The sequence below is a fragment of the Erpetoichthys calabaricus genome, chromosome 2 (assembly GCF_900747795.2).
Source record: "Erpetoichthys calabaricus chromosome 2, fErpCal1.3, whole genome shotgun sequence".
Classification (NCBI taxonomy): Eukaryota; Metazoa; Chordata; class Cladistia; order Polypteriformes; family Polypteridae; genus Erpetoichthys; species Erpetoichthys calabaricus.
In genome coordinates, this window is record NC_041395.2 from 211,478,254 (window position 1) to 211,496,607 (window position 18,354).

The 18,354-nt window shown below is 38.1% G+C and overlaps 1 protein-coding gene across 1 annotated transcript in view; it reads right to left on the reverse strand.

Annotated features, from left to right (window-relative positions):
* Positions 1–16,310, reverse strand: part of LOC114646769 (threonine--tRNA ligase 1, cytoplasmic-like) — a 64,103-nt gene extending 47,793 nt beyond the window's left edge. Inside the window, exon 1 of the mRNA XM_028795108.2 lies at positions 16,145–16,310. Coding sequence (XP_028650941.2) covers positions 16,145–16,278 — 134 coding nt within the window. The 5' untranslated portion in view covers positions 16,279–16,310. The remainder of the gene's footprint in view (positions 1–16,144) is intronic.
* Positions 16,311–18,354: the final 2,044 nt, after the last annotated feature.

The following is an 18,354-nucleotide window of genomic DNA, read 5'->3' on the forward strand; positions in this document are numbered from 1 at the left end:
ATTTGACTCGTTCAGCTCACTGGTTTTCAAAAAGAAGTTTAGACCAACAGCAGTTAAATAGCCTAGTGGCTTAAATGATTATCGCATGTTCTGGAAGTGAGGGGTCCAATCTAGCACAAGGTAACTCTACTTGTCTTAAAACATACATATTTTTTTTAACAAAACAGTTAATAAGCTTTTTTTTTAATAAAACAGTGAACAGGAACACTTACATTGATTTTTTTACCTTAAAGTGAAACTATATTTACTACAATCAAAAATGACCATAACAAAGTCAGTAATATATAAAGACTAATGAAACTAAATTAAAAAATTGTTTCTGATATTAAGCAACTAATAATTTCAAACTGATAGTTTTGATTTGAACAAGTGATGTTACAGTTTTCAAAACCTGAACTCTCATATTAAAACACTTTTTTAAACATGTGCCCAAACTTCTCTTGAATGGGTGCCAACACTAAAAGTGGGTTGTTCGGGTAGGGCCCAAAAATGAAATACCACAATGTAAAGAACAATAACAAAACCAATCTTTATGCTGGTGTAGCATAGGAAACACAAACACTGCAAAATTAAAATTAAATACACCAGAAAGTTTAGGTTTGGCTTTCAATCATGAAGAATCCACTACATCCACTAAATAGTTTCATCTCCAGACAAAGGAGCAGCTTCAGCGACAGACTGCTGTCACTGTCCTGCTCCACTGACAGACTGAGGAGATTGTTCCTCCCCCACACTATGCGACTCTTCAATTCCATCCGGGGGAGTAAACGTTAACATTATACAAAGTTATTGTCTGTTATACCTGCATTTTTATCAAAAGTTATTGTTTGTTATACCTGCATTTTTATCAATCTTTAATTTATTGTTTTTTTATCAGTATTCTGCTGCTGGAGTATGTGAACTTTCCCTTGGGATTAATAAAGTATCTATATCTATCAAGTCCTTACAAACATTAAATTAAATGTAGGTCTCCAAAATAAACTGATTAGCCCAATGTAATTATAAAACTCAAAATCTAGGAATAATAAATATTTACCCATGACTTTTGTTTACAACTTTCTTACAAAGTATGCAAAGAAGGCAATATTTCCATCCAATCAATACATAATTTGAGAGTTTTCTAGCAACAGAACAACTACGGAGAATGTTTTATCACGCTAGTGAGTGAACGTGAAGCGTGTAATCAATAAAGTTAAAGGTGGTGATGAACAACAAAGGCAAGCTATATGAAGAATTTTAAAGCAAGTTGTAACGCAAGCCTATTTAAGAGATGCTTATACTTCGAATTAAATGAACCTTTAGTAATGCAGTCAAAGCTTAGAGCTGCAGTCATTTTGCCGTGTTAATCAGTCAATTTTATTTTGATGTTCCTGAATCTCCTATGCTACACCGGTTATTATCATCATTATCATTAATATTTATTATTTTTGTTCTTGTTATTAGATGATTATTTTATACTGTAGCCTATAATTTTTGCCCCCGTGTTTATGACAATTTGGTCATGACCACTATGGAGGAAAAAAAAATATTGTTAAAACAGAAAAAAATAAAATTAAAAATGTTTCCAAAACAACCATCTGCAATATATTTCAGTTGTTTAGATGAACATCTTTAGTTCTACTCAATAGTAATATTAATGTAATCAGTACATTTTTCCCCAGCAACAGCGAACTGTGTTCTTACTACTACCATATAATACGTACTAGAAAAAGGACAAAAAAATTACACAGAAAACATTTTATGAAGCATATAATGAATATAACCTTCATTATATCAAATCAAGCATGTTAAAAAAAACTACCACCTACTATAAGTCACAGGGTTAAAGACTTTGGTGCATAAAATTTATGAAGAGGGGGGAATTCAGTTGGGTACATTTTCACAGAATCTATAGTATTGATATCATTCACAGTTATGCATTACATATTTTTTTCTGGTAATATGCCTTTGAATGGCTTAAAAAGCAACAATTAAACAAAACATATTGCTGTTTTTATTTTAAAGAAAAGAAATTTACTTCATATTTTCTCTGTGTGTAAATATGTTTATATGCTATTACATAATATCATTTTAAAACCAATAAATTCAAAACAGTGTTCAACTTAATTCTGTGACTTAAGAAAAGAATATTCCGGTCTTGACCAGAATTTGAACATATCCCTTTACTGCTAGCATGCCATTTCAACATTTATTCTCCACCTGGTGGTTTTTAAAGCTAGTGCAGGCACATTAATGACAATTTCTGAAATGGTACCATTACACGTACCATGCTTCAAGCAGCACCCCACAAAATAACACAGTATTCCTGACTCATTGAAATGGCTGATTCTATATATCGAAGGTCACATAAGATTTGACATATTAGTTGGAAAAACTCAGCTTCTGTGGGAGAATAATTTTAGGGTAACATAGCATTCATCTTTAAGAAATAACAGAGGGTTAATAAATTTCAAACCAGATAAAGGTCAAGTGAACAACAAAATGTACACTGAAATACAAGAGTTGGTTTAGGAAAAATACTGAGATGGTCAATTAAATAAAGAATGTACCAGAAGAAAGGTTGATGTAATATACAAAATGTATTGAAGGGTGACTAAGAGATGACTAAGAAATCAGCAGATGACCTATAAACGAGAATGAACAGTTGTTATATGCACAGAAATTTCAAGGGTGGTGGTGCAACGCAAAAGTATAAGAAGAGCCAGAATATAATATAATATAACAGACTTTTATCTACTCTCTATACATAAAATCCTAAGCCTAAAAGTGCAACGATTTTATGTGACTTTTTTGTCACTCTTTAAAATCAGTCTTATTTTAAAACCTACATATATATGTTTGGTATCATTCTTTTCAGAATTAATCGAACTTTAATGTGTTGATGTTAGATTTTCAGATTCTTATTTTGTTTTTAAATTATAAACTAAAAAATATGAAGAACTCACATGTGTCAAGTGCCAAGAGATTTAACCACGCCTGGGGCTGGAAATAAAGGACAAAGAGTAGGAGAGCTGCTGTACAGGCTTTTAAATGTTCGAAGCACTGCACGAGATACAGATCACGCGGCATGGCAGCAACAGCAAACTAGCAGCTGATCGAGCAAAGAGGTGGTTTAAAAAAAAAAAAAACTATCGTTTCCCATTGAATTAGGTGGTTTCGGAGGAGCGACTGCGTCTCCTTGGGGTGCGTTCAGTCCCCCTCTTCACAATGTGAGCGGCAGAGACACGAAGTGGCTGGCGCATGTAAGAGCCAATCTTAGAAAGTTAAAGTTTTCAATTAAACTCATATTAATGTTTGCTTTATTTGAATAGAATATAATATCTTCTATAGTCATAGACAATGGTATAGTCTTTTCCCCCTATAAGTTAGCAAGATATAGAATCTTCTTACTACTAGGGGGCTCCGCCCCCTGCTCGCTTCGCTCGCCAACCCCTGGTGTTGGGAATGACAAAGAGCGTGATGTATGAATGAGATATAGAATAGTGTGAAGGTGTAGATGATGCAAATAGAAAGCAAACAATAAAGTATGTGGCACAGTGTAAAGGTTTATTGGAAAATTTCTTTGTACACGCCGTTTAAGTGTAAAAGGTAATTCCAGGTTAGAACTTGTAATGTCAATGAAGATGGTTATTGTTGTGATCAGAGTCAAGTTTGTCAGAGCTTAGAAAGAGTTGTGTCTCTCCAGGAAGTAATGGAATGACTTGGGTATTTATGTTTTCCACATTAATATTTTTTGGACATAATATAGTGCGTTGTGTTAAAAGGGGCATTTGGTCTAATGAGATTGCTGTTCCAAATCTGTCTGTAACTAAGTCGTCGCAGATAAAGGCTTGAGGAATTGTAATATGTGGGTGAAGTCCATCTGTATTGGTGAGTGTACCATCTCCCAGTTGTAATAAGCAATTGTTATGATCTGGTTCTGGACATCATATGTTTTGTACTAACTGTATCTTTTGAAAGCAATGCCAATTGTCTGCGTATTTTAAGGTGCACTGAACAATAGCTGAGCGCATGGCATGTGGAAGAATAGCTAAGCACTGTCTAAAATCTCCTCCTAATAAAAGTACCTTTCCTCCAAAGGGAATATTATTATTCATAAACGTTTGTAGAAGTTTATGAATGGTGTTGAGTAAGTGACTGGATGCCATTGTACATTCATCAATAATTAACAGTTTTGCAAGACGGATGTTACGTGCAGTGCCACCGTTAATGTTCATAGTGGATACCGATTTGTAGGATCTAATGCAGTTCATAAAGATTTCACTTTCAGGTACATCGTTAGTTAGAAGCTTCTGTAGATATTCAGGATATGAATGTAAAGGAGGCAGTCTAATTTGACCCTTTTGACAACAACGTGTAAATGTATTACTTGTATTGCCAGTTGTTTCTTCAGGGAAGTGAACTGAATGACAATGATTGCAAATGACATTCATTAATCCGAATGAATTTTCCTGGTGTATGTTTTGCTTGTGCAGTTTGAGAGGCGCGTTGTTGTATGTGTAGTATTTGGGACATGTTGTTTTGGAGCTGTAATCGATTTGCCTGTGCTGTGTGAGAAGCCCGTTGTAGCCTTCGCTGCCGTTAACGTATGTCTGAGACGGGAGGTGTTTCGTTTTGAATCCGTGCCTGTTGCGATGCAGCACTTTGATTGATAGATTGCGTCATCTGGATCTAGGATGTAGATTTGTGCATATTTGCGTTGTTGATTTGTTTCAGGGTGCACTGTTCCAATGCGATGCAGTATTTGTGCACATATGCGAAAGCAGTATGGGCCATTGCCTTTTGGTGGCCTGATATTTACTCCGGTAGATGCAAAAGCAAATGAACTATTGTAGGATCTAATGCAGTTCATAAAGTTTTTACTTTTAGGTACATCGTTAGTTAGAAGCTTCTGTGGATATTCAGGATATGAATGTAAAGGAGGCAGTCTAATTTGACCCATTTGAGAACAACGTGTAAATTCATTACTTGTATTGCTAGTTGTTTCTTTAGGGAAGTTAAGTGAATGACAATGATTGGAAATGACATTCATTAATCCTAATGAATTTTCCTGAATAGTGGACTCATTATTGAACGCGTTGTCAGCTAACGCAAGCGTTTAGCAGGTGTCTGGCGTTGATGTCCGTGACGTGTATGTTTTGCTTGTGCCGTTTGAGAGGCGCGTCGTTGTATGTCCAGTATTTGGGACGTGTTGTTTTGGAGCTGTAATCGATTTGCTTGTGCTGTGTGAGAAGCCCGTTGTAGTGTACGGCGTGCATTGTTTGTATTGAGCCTTGCCCGTTTTTGTATGTCGGTCAGTCGAGCTTTCTCTTTTTGGAGCCTTGCCTGCTTGTTTTCCGGCATTTGAGATGCGCGGTGTAGACATCTGCGTTTATTTATTTTGTCCCCTCGCTGCCGTTTCTGTATGTCTGAGACGCGAGGTCTTTCGGTTTGAACTCGTGCCTGTTTCGATGCAGCACTGTGAGACGCACCCTGCATGCGTCTACGTTCAGTGTGTCTGTCCATTTGGGTTCGTTTCTGTAACTGTGTTAGTTGAGCTTTGCGTTTTTTGGAGTCGAGACATTTTTTCTTCTAGAAATATGGATAAGTAATAAGGAGTATCACACTCACTGTTAATATGGAGCCTTTTCTGCGGTTGAACGGTTAATAGTACCTCATTGTAATGAGATCTACCTATGCTGCATATTGTGAACGTGTTGAGATGACGTATGTTTAATACGGACGGTTCATTTAGAAATGGGGCTGTGTGTGTCATTTGTTATTTATGTTACTGTGGTCGTGGGTCTGAATCGTCGTTTTTGTGTACGTTTCGTGTGCTAAGTCCGTAGTCTGTCCCGTTTCGTGTCCAATGGGCTTTGTGTGGTGCTCGCGGCTTCTTTTTTTTTGTGTGCTAGGGGCTTGTTGAATCCTCCTCTTTGTGTGTGTCCCGTTTCGTGTGCAATGGGATTCGTGCGGCGCTGTGTGCTTTAACGGCGTCTGGGGGGGGGGGTGGGGGTGGGGGATTAGTGGGGCGCAAGCGTCTTCTTTCTTTTTGTGTGCCAGGGGCTTGTTGAATCGTCCTCTTTGTGTGTGTCCCGTCCGTTTCTTGTGTGTGGGGGGTCGTGCGGCGCTGTGTGCGTAGCCTGCGTTTGACTCCTTTTTTCTGTGCTCACTCCTTTTTTCTGTGGTCGCGGCCGCCTCTCGCAGCGCCTCATTTCTTGGGGCGCATGCGCAGTACGCCTTTTTGCGGCTACGGCCCATGGCCGGATGTCCCTGCGTCCATCCGGTTCTGTGCTCACTCCTTTTTTCTGTGGTCGCGGCCGCCTCTCGTGGCGTCTCATTTCTTGGGGCGCCTGCGCAGTACGTCTTTCTGCGGCTACGGCCCATGGCCGGATGTCCCTGCGTCCATCCGGTTTAGCATTCTCGGTTAGTAATGTGGATAACTGAGAAACTGTGAGTTAATAAGTTCTTGTTGTGTTTAGAACAGGTCCCAGTAAACAGGGACTTGAAAGACCCATTTTCAGTTAGAAATGGGATAAGCATACAGTTTTCTGACCGCTTTGAAATGGTTCAGAAACGCTTTGAAATGGTTCAGAAATGATAAGTGATTAGTAACGATTTAAGATGTAACAAGATAAGCTTAGAACTGAATTTTTCTTATTATAAATTTTTCCTTTTTTTTGCTATTTCAATTTTCTTTTTTGTGTGAACTGTTTTACTTTGAAACTTAACTAAACTTTTAAAAACGAAGATATTTTGTCTGTGGAATCATTTCTGCGTGTCAGGCTTTGTTGAATCCCATTTTTTGAGTTGGAGCTGCTGAATTTTGGAAACTTTGGGGAAAACGCAGCTACATTTTCGTCAGAAAACTTGCCATCTTAAGGTCTTGAAACTGGAATCTACCACCTGAGGACAGAGGACGATTCTGTTCCTGAACTCGTCAACGAAAGAAAAAGAACTGAGTCATCCCGAGGTACTGTGTGTTATCGTAATGAAAGCAAGGTCGCCGCACCTGAACCTGAGGAGATTTTAAGAGACTGTGATGTTATAAGAGACTTTGTGGATGATCGCTTTTGCTTTTGCCTGAGTTTTTGAAGCCTCATTATAAGGAAATATCCGCCTTGTTGGAACGTTCCTATTGTGACGTTTGTTGCTGTCAAGAGAATCAGCTGTTGTCATGGCAATGTCTAAGCATAATTCCAGTGAAGTTAGTAGTGACTTGAGTACTGACTCTAAGCCAGAGAATGTAATCGGAGATCTTAAAGGTCATATAAGTCAGAGGAAAGATAAACTTTCTGTGCTTATAGCTGAAATAGAAAGTCTTAAAGATACTCCAGAAAATCATTCAGAAGTAGCTGAAAGACTTGAAAATTTTTGCGAGACACACAGTGAGATAGAAGAGTTGAATCAAAGGCTAATATCAATGCTGAGTAAAGAAGGCGCGATTAAGAAACAGAAAACGACATTTGCCGAAAGTTCTAAGAATTGGAACGAATTTATTAATGTTACAAAGCTATGGCTGAAAGATGCAAATAGACTGTTAACACATAAATCCGACGAACAGCTAGTTAACCAATTTGAAGATATGCAATTGCAAGAACGGAATCGCTCAAAGTCGAAGGTGCGAAAGGCTTCTCCGCAGTTAAAGCGCGCTTTGGATATTAAATGTGACTCTTTAGCCCAGAAAAGAGCCACAGCAGCATCATCACCTTCTTCAGCAGTGTTGGTTGAACAATCGATATTAGATAGAATCCTACAAAGTCGATAATACAGGAACAACCAGTAATTATCTCAGGGGCCCGTTCGCAGACTTACAAACAAGATCTTGTTGATGTGCTAGCGCAGAATCAAATCAAATATCAGAAGAATCAATCTGAAAGTCAAAAAAATCAAGCTGAATATTAGAATGCAATTATTGAAATGGCTAAATCGTTAACCCAACAAGACAGAGCTACTACTCCACCTCCAGCACCAACCCCAGCGCCACAAGGTGAAGTACCACATAGACAGGTCCCCTTATTTTCAGGTGACCCACTTGCCTATGCAAATTTCATTAGAGCCTTTGATCACGCTGTAGGTGAAGTATTAACAGACCCACAAGATAAATTAGATTACTTGATTCAATATACAAGAGGTCCAGCTCAAGAAATGATTAATGGTTGTGCACGATTACCACCAGAGGAAGATTATAAAAAAGCTAGAAAGCAACTGGAAAGTTACTATGGCAACCAAGTGTTTGTAATAGATGCCTATATAAGCAAGGCATTGAAATGGCCTCAGATAAAACAAGATGACGGAGATGCCTTGAGAGACTATGCAACCTTTCTTGACAACTGTATGGACTCTATGACTAAAGCAAGACATAGAGCTGCATTTAATAGCAATGAAAATTTCCGTACTATACTCTCAAAGCTCCCATGCATGTTACAAATTATGTGGCGTAACGAAGCTTATGAAATTGAAACAGAAGAAGAGAGAGAGATTGACATTAGCGATTTAACTATCTTTTTACATAAACAGGCTATGATACTTATGCATCCTATTTATGGCAGGAAAGAGAAAAAGGAAAAGACTGACGAGCTTGGTTCTCCTCAGAAATACGGACATAGATCAGGAAGTATTTTTACCACGAATATTTCTAGTGTTGATGAAAAGGAGGCGAGAGAAACCTTGGTTGAAAAGACTTAATGATACATGTGCATTTAAAAATCCTTGTATATTCTGCAATGGGCAGCATATCGTTGCTGAATGTAGTAAAATCAAAGGATTGCCACACAAAGAAAGAATTGACTTTTTAAAATCTAAAGGTTTATGTTTTCACTGTCTCAAACAGGGACATCTTGGTAAGAACTGTAAAGAAAGAATGAAATGTCAGACATGTTCTTTTCAACACCCAGACATCTTGCATATCAAAAAAGATACCGGAGCAACATCTAAATCTACAGCTAGTGTGGCGACATCTACTGAAAATGAAATAGAGACCGGAACTTGTAACTTTACTGGGGCCGGAGAAAAATGTGCGCTGCAAGTAGCTCCTGTTAAGGTAAAATCTAAGAAGAGCGAAAGGTATGTAGAAACATACGCCTTTATAGACCTCGGCAGTACAGTAACAATTTGCACTGAAAGGCTCCAGAGACAATTAAGCCTTCAAGGGAAAAGAACACAAGTATTTCTCAAAACTATGAATAACTATGATGATGATTCAAAGGTGCTAACTCAAAGTTCTGTCTTATCAGATTTACAAGTCTGTGGTCTCAATGATGATGAATTTATTGATTTGCCAAAAGTCTTTACACAGGTCTCCATTCCAGTGGACAGAGAAAATATTCCACTACAAGAAGACATCGATAAGTGGGCATATCTAAAAGAGGTACGTTTAACTCATATTGATTCTGAAGTTAATCTTTTAATAGGAATCAACTACCCAGAAATCTTCAAGCAGTCACGATTCATACCTAGCGAAGGAGGTGGACCTCATGCTATGAAGACTGCACTTGGATGGGTGGTTGGTGGACCATACAAAGAGATAGATGACCTCACAAAACAAAGTGGTAAGATGCCCAAACATTCAATCAATCATGTGTCAATAACAGAGATTGAGGATATGTTGCTGCAACAGTATAACACAGATTTTCCAGAGCGCAGCTGTGAAGAAAAGGAGGAGATGTCACAGGAGGACATCAAGTTCATGCGCATAGCCTCAGAATCTGCGAGACTGGTAGGTGGCTACTATTCTTTAAATTTGCCTTTGAAGGATGAAACACTGAAAATGACAAACAATCGCTGTATTGCTGAACAGCGTGCTATTGGACTCAAAAGAAAACTGAACAAAAATTCAGGTTTCCACGGAGACTATAAAGCCTTCATGAAAGACATTATAGACAATGGTTATGCTGTCAAGGTACCCAAAGAAAGCCTAAATTGCAATGAAGGCAGAGTGTGGTACATCCCACATCACGGTGTGTACCATCCAAAGAAAAATAAAATTCGAGTGGTCTTTGACTGCTGGCCACCTACCAGGGAATCTCACTTAATGAGCAATTATTAAAAGGCCCCGACCTAACTAACACACTCATTGGAGTCCTTACAAGATTCAGAAAGGAGCCAGTAGCATTAATGGCAGACGTTAAGGCAATGTTCTACCAAGTTAAAGTACCAGATAAAGACACTGATCTTTTACGTTTTTTATGGTGGCCTGAAGGTAATCTAAGTAAAGACCTTGAAGAATACAAAATGACAGTACATCTTTTTGGTGCTACTTCTTCACCCAGTTGTGCTTCTTATGCTTTGCGTAGAACAGCAGAAGACGCTAGAGATGCATTTCCTGAGGAAGCTGTTAACACCGTTCTCAATAACTTCTACATGGATGACTGTTTAAGGTCAGTAACATCAGAAGAACAAGCAATAAAGCTGGCAAAGGACCTCCAAGCTCTATGCTTCAAAGGGGGATTTTATTTGATTAAGTGGGTGAGTAACAACAGAGAAGTTTTATTGTCTATACCTGAAGAAGACAGAGCTCATGAACAAAAGGACTTAGACTTTAGCCATAGTCTCCTTCCCACAGAGCGTGCCCTGGGTGTCCAGTGGTGCACAGAAACGGACAGTTTCAAATTTCATTTTAAGTTACAAAATAAGCCCGCTACAAGGCGTGGTATTCTGTCTGCTGTTAGCTCAGTTTATGATCCACTTGGTTTTCTAGCACCCGCCTTACTGCCAAGCAAAGCTTATTCTAAGAGACTTATGCAAAGAGAAATTTGGGCGGGATGAAGAAGTAGAAGTCAAACACATTCAGAAATGGAAAAAATGGATGGATGATTTGCAGTTACTTACAGACTATAAAGTGAACAGATGCTTCAAACCTACCGGGTTTGGAACCATAAAGACAGCACAAATGCACCATTTTGCAGATGCTAGTGAAGATGGATATGGCACTGTTACTTACCTTGTCTTAACCAATGAAGAGGGCAAAAAGCATTGTTCATTCCTGATGGGCAAGTCAAGAGTTACACAATTGAAACAGGTTACGATTTCAAGATTGGAGCTGACAGCAGCCGTTGTGGCAGTTAAAATGGACAAAATGCTTAAAGGTGAGCTTCAAATGCCCTTAGAAGAATCTACATTTTGGACTGACAGCACCACGGTGCTAAAATATATTTCAAATGAAAGCACTCGGTTCAAGACCTTTGTTGCCAACAGAATCTCCGTGATCAGAGATCATTCACAGCCTTCACAGTGGAGGTATGTCACATCTGCCCTTAACCCGGATGATCAAGCATCTAGAGGGCTAAGCATAGAAAACTTTCTCAAAAGCACCACATGGTCACAAGGTCCAATTTTCTTATTGAAGCCCGAACGGGAGTGGCCAAAAAGACCAGATCAACTAAACGATTCACTCACTGAAGATGATCCAGAAGTTAAAACTTGTGCAGTTAACATGACAAAAATAGAAGAAGCAACCGAGCCCATCAACAAACTAATCACCTATTTTTCAGATTGGCATCGCTTGAAGAAAGCAGTGGCTTGGTTTCTCAAGTTTAAAGACTTAATGCTGAACTTAAGAAATGAAAGAAAAACATTCCAACTAGAAGTCAGTCAGACTAAAAGTAATCCAATTTCTCTAGACAATTTAGTTAAAGCCGAAACACAGCTTATCCGCCTCAGTCAATAACAAGAATTTCCAGAAGAATTAAAGGCTTTAAAGAAAAAGACTTGTGTAAAAAAAGAACAGTCAAATCTATAAACTTGACCCGATCATACAAGATGGAATACTGAGAGTTGGAGGAAGACTTTGCAAAGGTGCAATGCCCGAAGAAGCTAAACATCCTGCAATTCTACACAAGCATTCACATGTTGCTTCTCTAATATTGCAACACATTCATAAACTAATTGGACATTGTGGGCGCAACTACGTGCTCGCACAGCTACGCCAAAAATACTGGATACCTCAAGCGAATTCAGCTAACAGAAAAATAATTTCAAAGTGCACAACGTGCAGAAGATACAATGCAAAAGTAGGTGAGCAAAAAATGGCAGATTTGCCAGAAGATCGCCTAGCACCAAACCAACCACCATTTACAAATGTTGGAGTCGATTATTTTGGTCCCTTCCTAGTCAAAAGAGGAAGAAGCCTAGTCAAAAGGTACGGAGTAATCTTCACATGTTTAACAACCAGAGCTGCGCACATAGAGATCGCACATAGCTTAGACACTGATTCTTGTATCCAAGCCATTCTCCAATTTACCGATAGAAGAGGACAAGTTAAAATCATGCGCTCAGACAATGGAACAAATTTTGTTGGAGCAGAAAGAGAGCTACAAGAAGCTATTAAAAAATTGGAACACAAAAAAATCAGTGAAGCTATTAAAAAATTGGAACACAAAAAAATCAGTGACGCTATGATGCAAGAACAAATCAAATGGATTTTCAATCCACCATCAGCTTCTCATCAAGGTGGAGTGTGGGAAAGACAAATAAGGAGCATAAGAAAGATCTTAAATTCAACACTAAACCAACAATAACTCGATGATGAAAACCTTCCTGAAATGATGTGTAGAGTGGAATCAATACTCAATAACAGACCCCTTACAAAGACATCAGATGACCCAAATGATTTAGAACCACTCACACCCAATCACTTGTTGTTACTGAAGACAAAACCTAAATTACCACCCGAACTCGTTTCAGAGAATGAACCATACCCAAGAAGACGCTGGAAACAAATTCAATACATGGCCGATTTGTTTTGGAAAAGATGGACTAAACAGTATTTACCAATACTTCAAGAACGTCAAAAATGGCTTGCACCAAGAAGAAATTTTGAACCAGGGGACGTTGTTTTAATTGTAGATAAAGCTACACCTCGCAATTCCTGGGTAATGGGTCGAGTCATCAAGATGCCAGATGCCGAAGGTGCAGTCAGAAGAGTTTGTGTGCAAACCAAAACCAGCACACTGGACAGACCGTGAATAAACTTTGCCTGCTTCAAGAAACAGCCAATGTTTAAAGCCAAAACCAGCACACTGGACAGACCCGTGAATAAACTTTGCCTGCTTCAAGAAACAGCCAATGTTTAAAATGAGAAATTTTTTAAATGTTTGTTTGCAGTGTTATTGCTAGTGATTTGAAAACAATAGTTAAAATAAAGCTAACTGGCTCATATTGAAGTAAAGTATAGTAATTGACTCCGCTCCTGCATAGCCAATTAAGGGCCGGAAATGTAAAGTTTTGAGTTAAACTCATATTAATGTTTGCTTTATTTGAATAGAATATAATATCTTCTATAGTCATAGACAATGGTATAGTCTTTTTCCCCTATAAGTTAGCAAGATACAGAATCTAATTACTATAACTGAGAAACTGTGAGTTAATAAGCTCTTGTTGTGTTTAGAACAGGTCCCAGTAAACAGGGACTTGAAAGACCCATTTTCAGTTAGAAATGGGATAAGCATACAGTTTTCTGACCGCTTTGAAATGGTTCAGAAACGCTTTGAAATGGTTCAGAAATGATAAGTGATTAGTAACGATTTAAGATGTAACAAGATAAGCTTAGAACTGAATTTTTCTTATTATAAATTTTTCCTTTTTTTGCTATTTTAATTTTCTTTTTTGTGTGAACTGTTTTACTTTGAAACTTAACTAAATTTTTAAAAACGAAGATATTTTGTCTGTGGAATCATTTCTGCGCGTCAGGCTTTGTTGAATCCCATTTTTTGAGTTGGAGCTGCTGAATTTTGGAAACTTTGGGAAAACGCAGCTACAGCACATAGCACTGGCCATGGGGGGGCTGGGAGGGGGTCAAACCTCCTCGTTTTATATAAATCATTTGGGTGTAAACCAATAAACCAAGCAGAGAAAAAAATGTGCGCATTGATTGACACTGTACGTAAATTGAAGAGTTTATAAAATGAACCTCTACTCTTTGTTTCTCTGACCATTCTGTAACAGACTGCTTTTGAAGAATGCTCTCTCTAAGGCATTTTGTAGAGGAGTAATTAAAAGATACAATGAAAAGCTTTTCTCCTGCCTGATTACTGATTTGTCCTGTTTAGGATGTTTCTTTCTTTAATAAGATGTTAAATTTCTACCACACTTCTAATTCAGGTGTTCAAATGCAGGTCACACTTGACAAGTATGTCTGTATTAATTTAGGATGAGACAGATCACATATGTGTCAGATGTTAGTGGAAATATAAGAATGGAGTTGCAATGTGAATGTAGGCATTGTTGTACACCTCTTTTGTTGGAAACACTACCGGTTTCTTGGTAATTACAATAAAACATTAACATGGAATATCATAAAGTCAGATAAAATATCCTATTGAGATTTGCACACTCTTACATCCCTAGAATTTGGTTTTACGTACAGATTCCCCATTTGTAAAATATCTGCTGCAGACATGTATCTTGATACATCTACCCATGTCAAAATTTAAACCACACACACTGCAGATCAAAGTGATGAAATAAAACACTGTACAGTTCAAAATGCAATGTAAACTTTTTTTCCCCACAATAGCAGGCTGTCATACCAGACTAACAAAGAGACAACGACTTTGATTAGATTTATTTAAAAAAAAAAAAAAAAAAAAAACAGTGACAATTACAATAAAATTACTTTTGTCACTATTGTGTAAGACAAGCTGGAAAAGGAAGAATTACTGTAAGGAAATTAACAGTCCAAAAATTAGACTCTTCGTTTAAAGTTTAACAAAATTACATAAAAAAAATATATAACCGTATTCATAAAAATATAACCATATTCAAGCATGTTTAATGACAACATTTAAAATTAGACATGATGAAGTAATTGAAGACTATGAAAAATACTACCTAGAATTACTGTGTCACAGGTGACAAATTACTTTCTGGTATCTTTTTTTTTTTTAATAGAATTTGTATTTCAGGGGGGCATGTTTACTTATTATTGATTTATATTGATATATAATGTACAGTGGAACCTCGGTTCACGAACGTCTCGGTACACGTACAACGCGGTTTACGACCAAAAAGTTCACCAAACTTTTGCCTTGGTTCACGACCACACACTTGGTATACGAACAAGCCAGTTTCCCTTTTGGTTTGTGCGCACCAATGATTTCCGCACGTGTTGCATTGTTCTCCGAGCGTGCGTGCTTTCGCTGTGAAGTCTTTGTGCTCTATTTCATTTCCCTTCCTGTTCGTACGCGCCGATTACTGTATTTAAGCACGTGTTCAGCCTCTCCCTGTTCATTGTTCTCAGTCAGATGTGCGTGCTTTACCTGTGAACTCTTTGTGCTCTACAGTATTTCGTGTGCTTTTGCAGTTAACCATGGCTTCTAAGCAAGTGAAGAGTGGTGAGAATTATTGAGACTTAATTATGAGAAGTGTTGCAATGTTACTTTTCTCTTTTTTCAAATGTTCATTTTTTCCCTGTGCTTAAAACTCATTTAAAAAGTGTGTTTACAGCGATCGGGTTGTAAGGCTATAGCGAGAACTGCTGCAATGTTACGGGGGGGGGCCTCACATGCTGCTGAGAGAGAGAGAGAGAGAGAGAGAGCTTGCGCATGCAGCTGAGCAGGGAGCCTGGGTGTTTGTGTCAGTGTTATTCAATGTTTTTACATTAGTTTACTATTATACTGTGCATTCTATGGTGTAATTAACTATATTTGTGCTTAAAAATCTTTAAAAAATATATATTTACATACAGTTCGTACGGTCTGGAATGGATTAATTGTATTTACATACAATCCTATAGGGGAAAATTGCTTCGGTTCACGACCAGAGGTTTGGAACGAATTATGGTCATGAACCGAGGTTCCACTGTATTTAGACAGATTTGATACCCTTGGATAATGTTTTATAGGGCAAAAATCTTAAAATGGATGGTGTTTATATTGGTGCAATTTCATGCAAATCCAGACATAAAAATGAAAGAACAAAGAAGACAACTGAAGAGAGTTTCTCGCACACAGAACTAAAAGAAGAGTATAAGGAATATATTGTGAATAATGAATTTTGTAAAAAATTGTGAATTAAAATCAAAATTGATTAAGCACAGGAACACAAAACATGAAACAAACACCTAAAACTCCACATCAGATAAACTGAAATTGATGAGAGCTACTGTATATAAAGACATTTCTTGGTTAAGTAAAACTAATTGCTGGGATTTTCTTTAAACACTTACCAATGCCCTGGACAGTTCATGGGTTTTAGAGCATAGGTCTCTTTCTCTACTTGGAATGAAAACATGTTGCTGCTGTAGTGCTCCCAATGGCCAGAGCGTTCCCAGAGCTTCGTACTATAGATGTTTGGAGTCATAACTTCTGTGAATCCTCGCTGTCGATATTCACTCTATAATATAATTACACACAGTATTTATTATATATATATATATATATATATATATACATACACACACACACACATATACACACATACTCATATATATACACATACATACATACATACATATACACATATATATATATATATATATATATATATATATATATACACACATACATACATATATACATACATACATACATACATACACACATACATACATATATATATATATATATATATATATATATATATATACTGTATATACACACATACATATACAGTGGGTACGGAAAGTATTCAGACCCCCTTCAATTTTTCACTCTTTGTCATATTACAGCCATTTGCTAAAATCATTTAAATTAATTTTTTCCCTCATTAATGTACACACAGCACCCCATATTGACAGACAAAAAAAAGAATTTTTGAAATTGTTGTAGATTTATTAAAAAAGAAAAACTGAAATATCACATGGTCCTAAGTATTCAGACCCTTTGCTCAGTATTTAGTAGAAGCACCCTTTTGAGCTAATACAGCCATGAGTCTTCTTGGGAAAGATGCAACAAGTTTTTCACACCTGGATTTGGGGATCCTCTGCCATTCCTCCTTGCAGATCCTCTCCAGTTCTGTCAGGTTGGATGGTAAACGTTGGTGGACAGCCATTTTTAGGTCTCTCCAGAGATGCTCAATTGGGTTTAAGTCAGGGCTCTGGCTGGGCCATTCAAGAACAGTCAGAGTTATTGTGAAGCCACTCCTTCGTTATTTTAGCTGTGTGCTTAGGGTCATTGTTGGAAGGTAAACCTTCGGCCCAGTCTGAGGTCCTTAGCACTCTGGAGAAGGTTTTTGTCCAGGATATCCCTGTACTTGGCCGCATTCATCTTTCCCTCGATTGCAACCAGTCGTCCTGTCCCTGCAGCTGAAAAACACCCCCACAGCATGATGCTGCCACCGCCATGCTTCACTGTGGGGACTGTATTGGACAAGTGATGAGCAGTGCCTGGTTGTCTCCCCTGAGAGGGGAGCAGTAGAGTGTACGCCTGATGAGCCCAAAATGAAGGTGCAACACGTGTCGCGTACTCTTTGCATTATTTGACAGTAAACTATGCAACATACATATATACACACACACACATATTATATATATATATATATATATATATATATACACACAGTACTGTGCAAAAGTTTTAGGCAGGTGTGAAAAAATGCTGTAAACAAAGAATGCTTTCAAAAATGGAAGTGTTAATCATTTATTTTCATCAATCAACAAAATGCAGTGACTGACCACCCTTTGCCTTCAAAGCAGCATCAATTCTTCTAGGTACACTTGCACACAGTTTTTGAAGGAACTCGGCTGGTAGGTTGTTCCAAACATCTTGGAGAATTAACCACAGATTTTCTGTGGATGTAGGCTTCCTCACATCCTTCTGTTTCTTCATGTAATCCCAGACACACTCGATGATGTTGAGATCAGGGCTCTGTGGAGGCCATACCATCACTTCTTGTTGTTCTTTATGCTGAAGAAAGTTCTTAATGACTTTCGCTGTATGTTTGGGGTCATTGTCCTGCTGCAGAATAAATTTGGGGCCAATCATACACCTCCCTGATGGTATTGCATGATGGATAAGTATCTGCCTGTATTTCTCAGCATTGAGACCACCATTAATCCTGACCAAATCTCCAACTCCATTTGCAGAAATGCAGCCCCAAACGTTCAAGGAACCTCCACCATGCTTCACTGTTGCCTGCAGACACTCATTGTACCGCTCTCCAGCCCTTTGACAAACAAACTGCCTTCTGCTACTGCCAAATATTTTAAATTTTGACTCATCAGTCCAGAGCACCTGCTGCCATTTTTCTGCACCCCAGTTCCTATGTTTTCGTGCATACTTGAGTCGCTTGGCCTTGTTTCCACCTCGGAGGTATGGCTTTTTGGCTGCAATTTTTCCATGAAGACCACTTCTGGCCAGACTTCTCCGGACAGTAGATAGGTGTACCCGGGTCCCACTTGTTTCTGCCAGTTCTGAGCTGATGGCACTGCTGGACTTC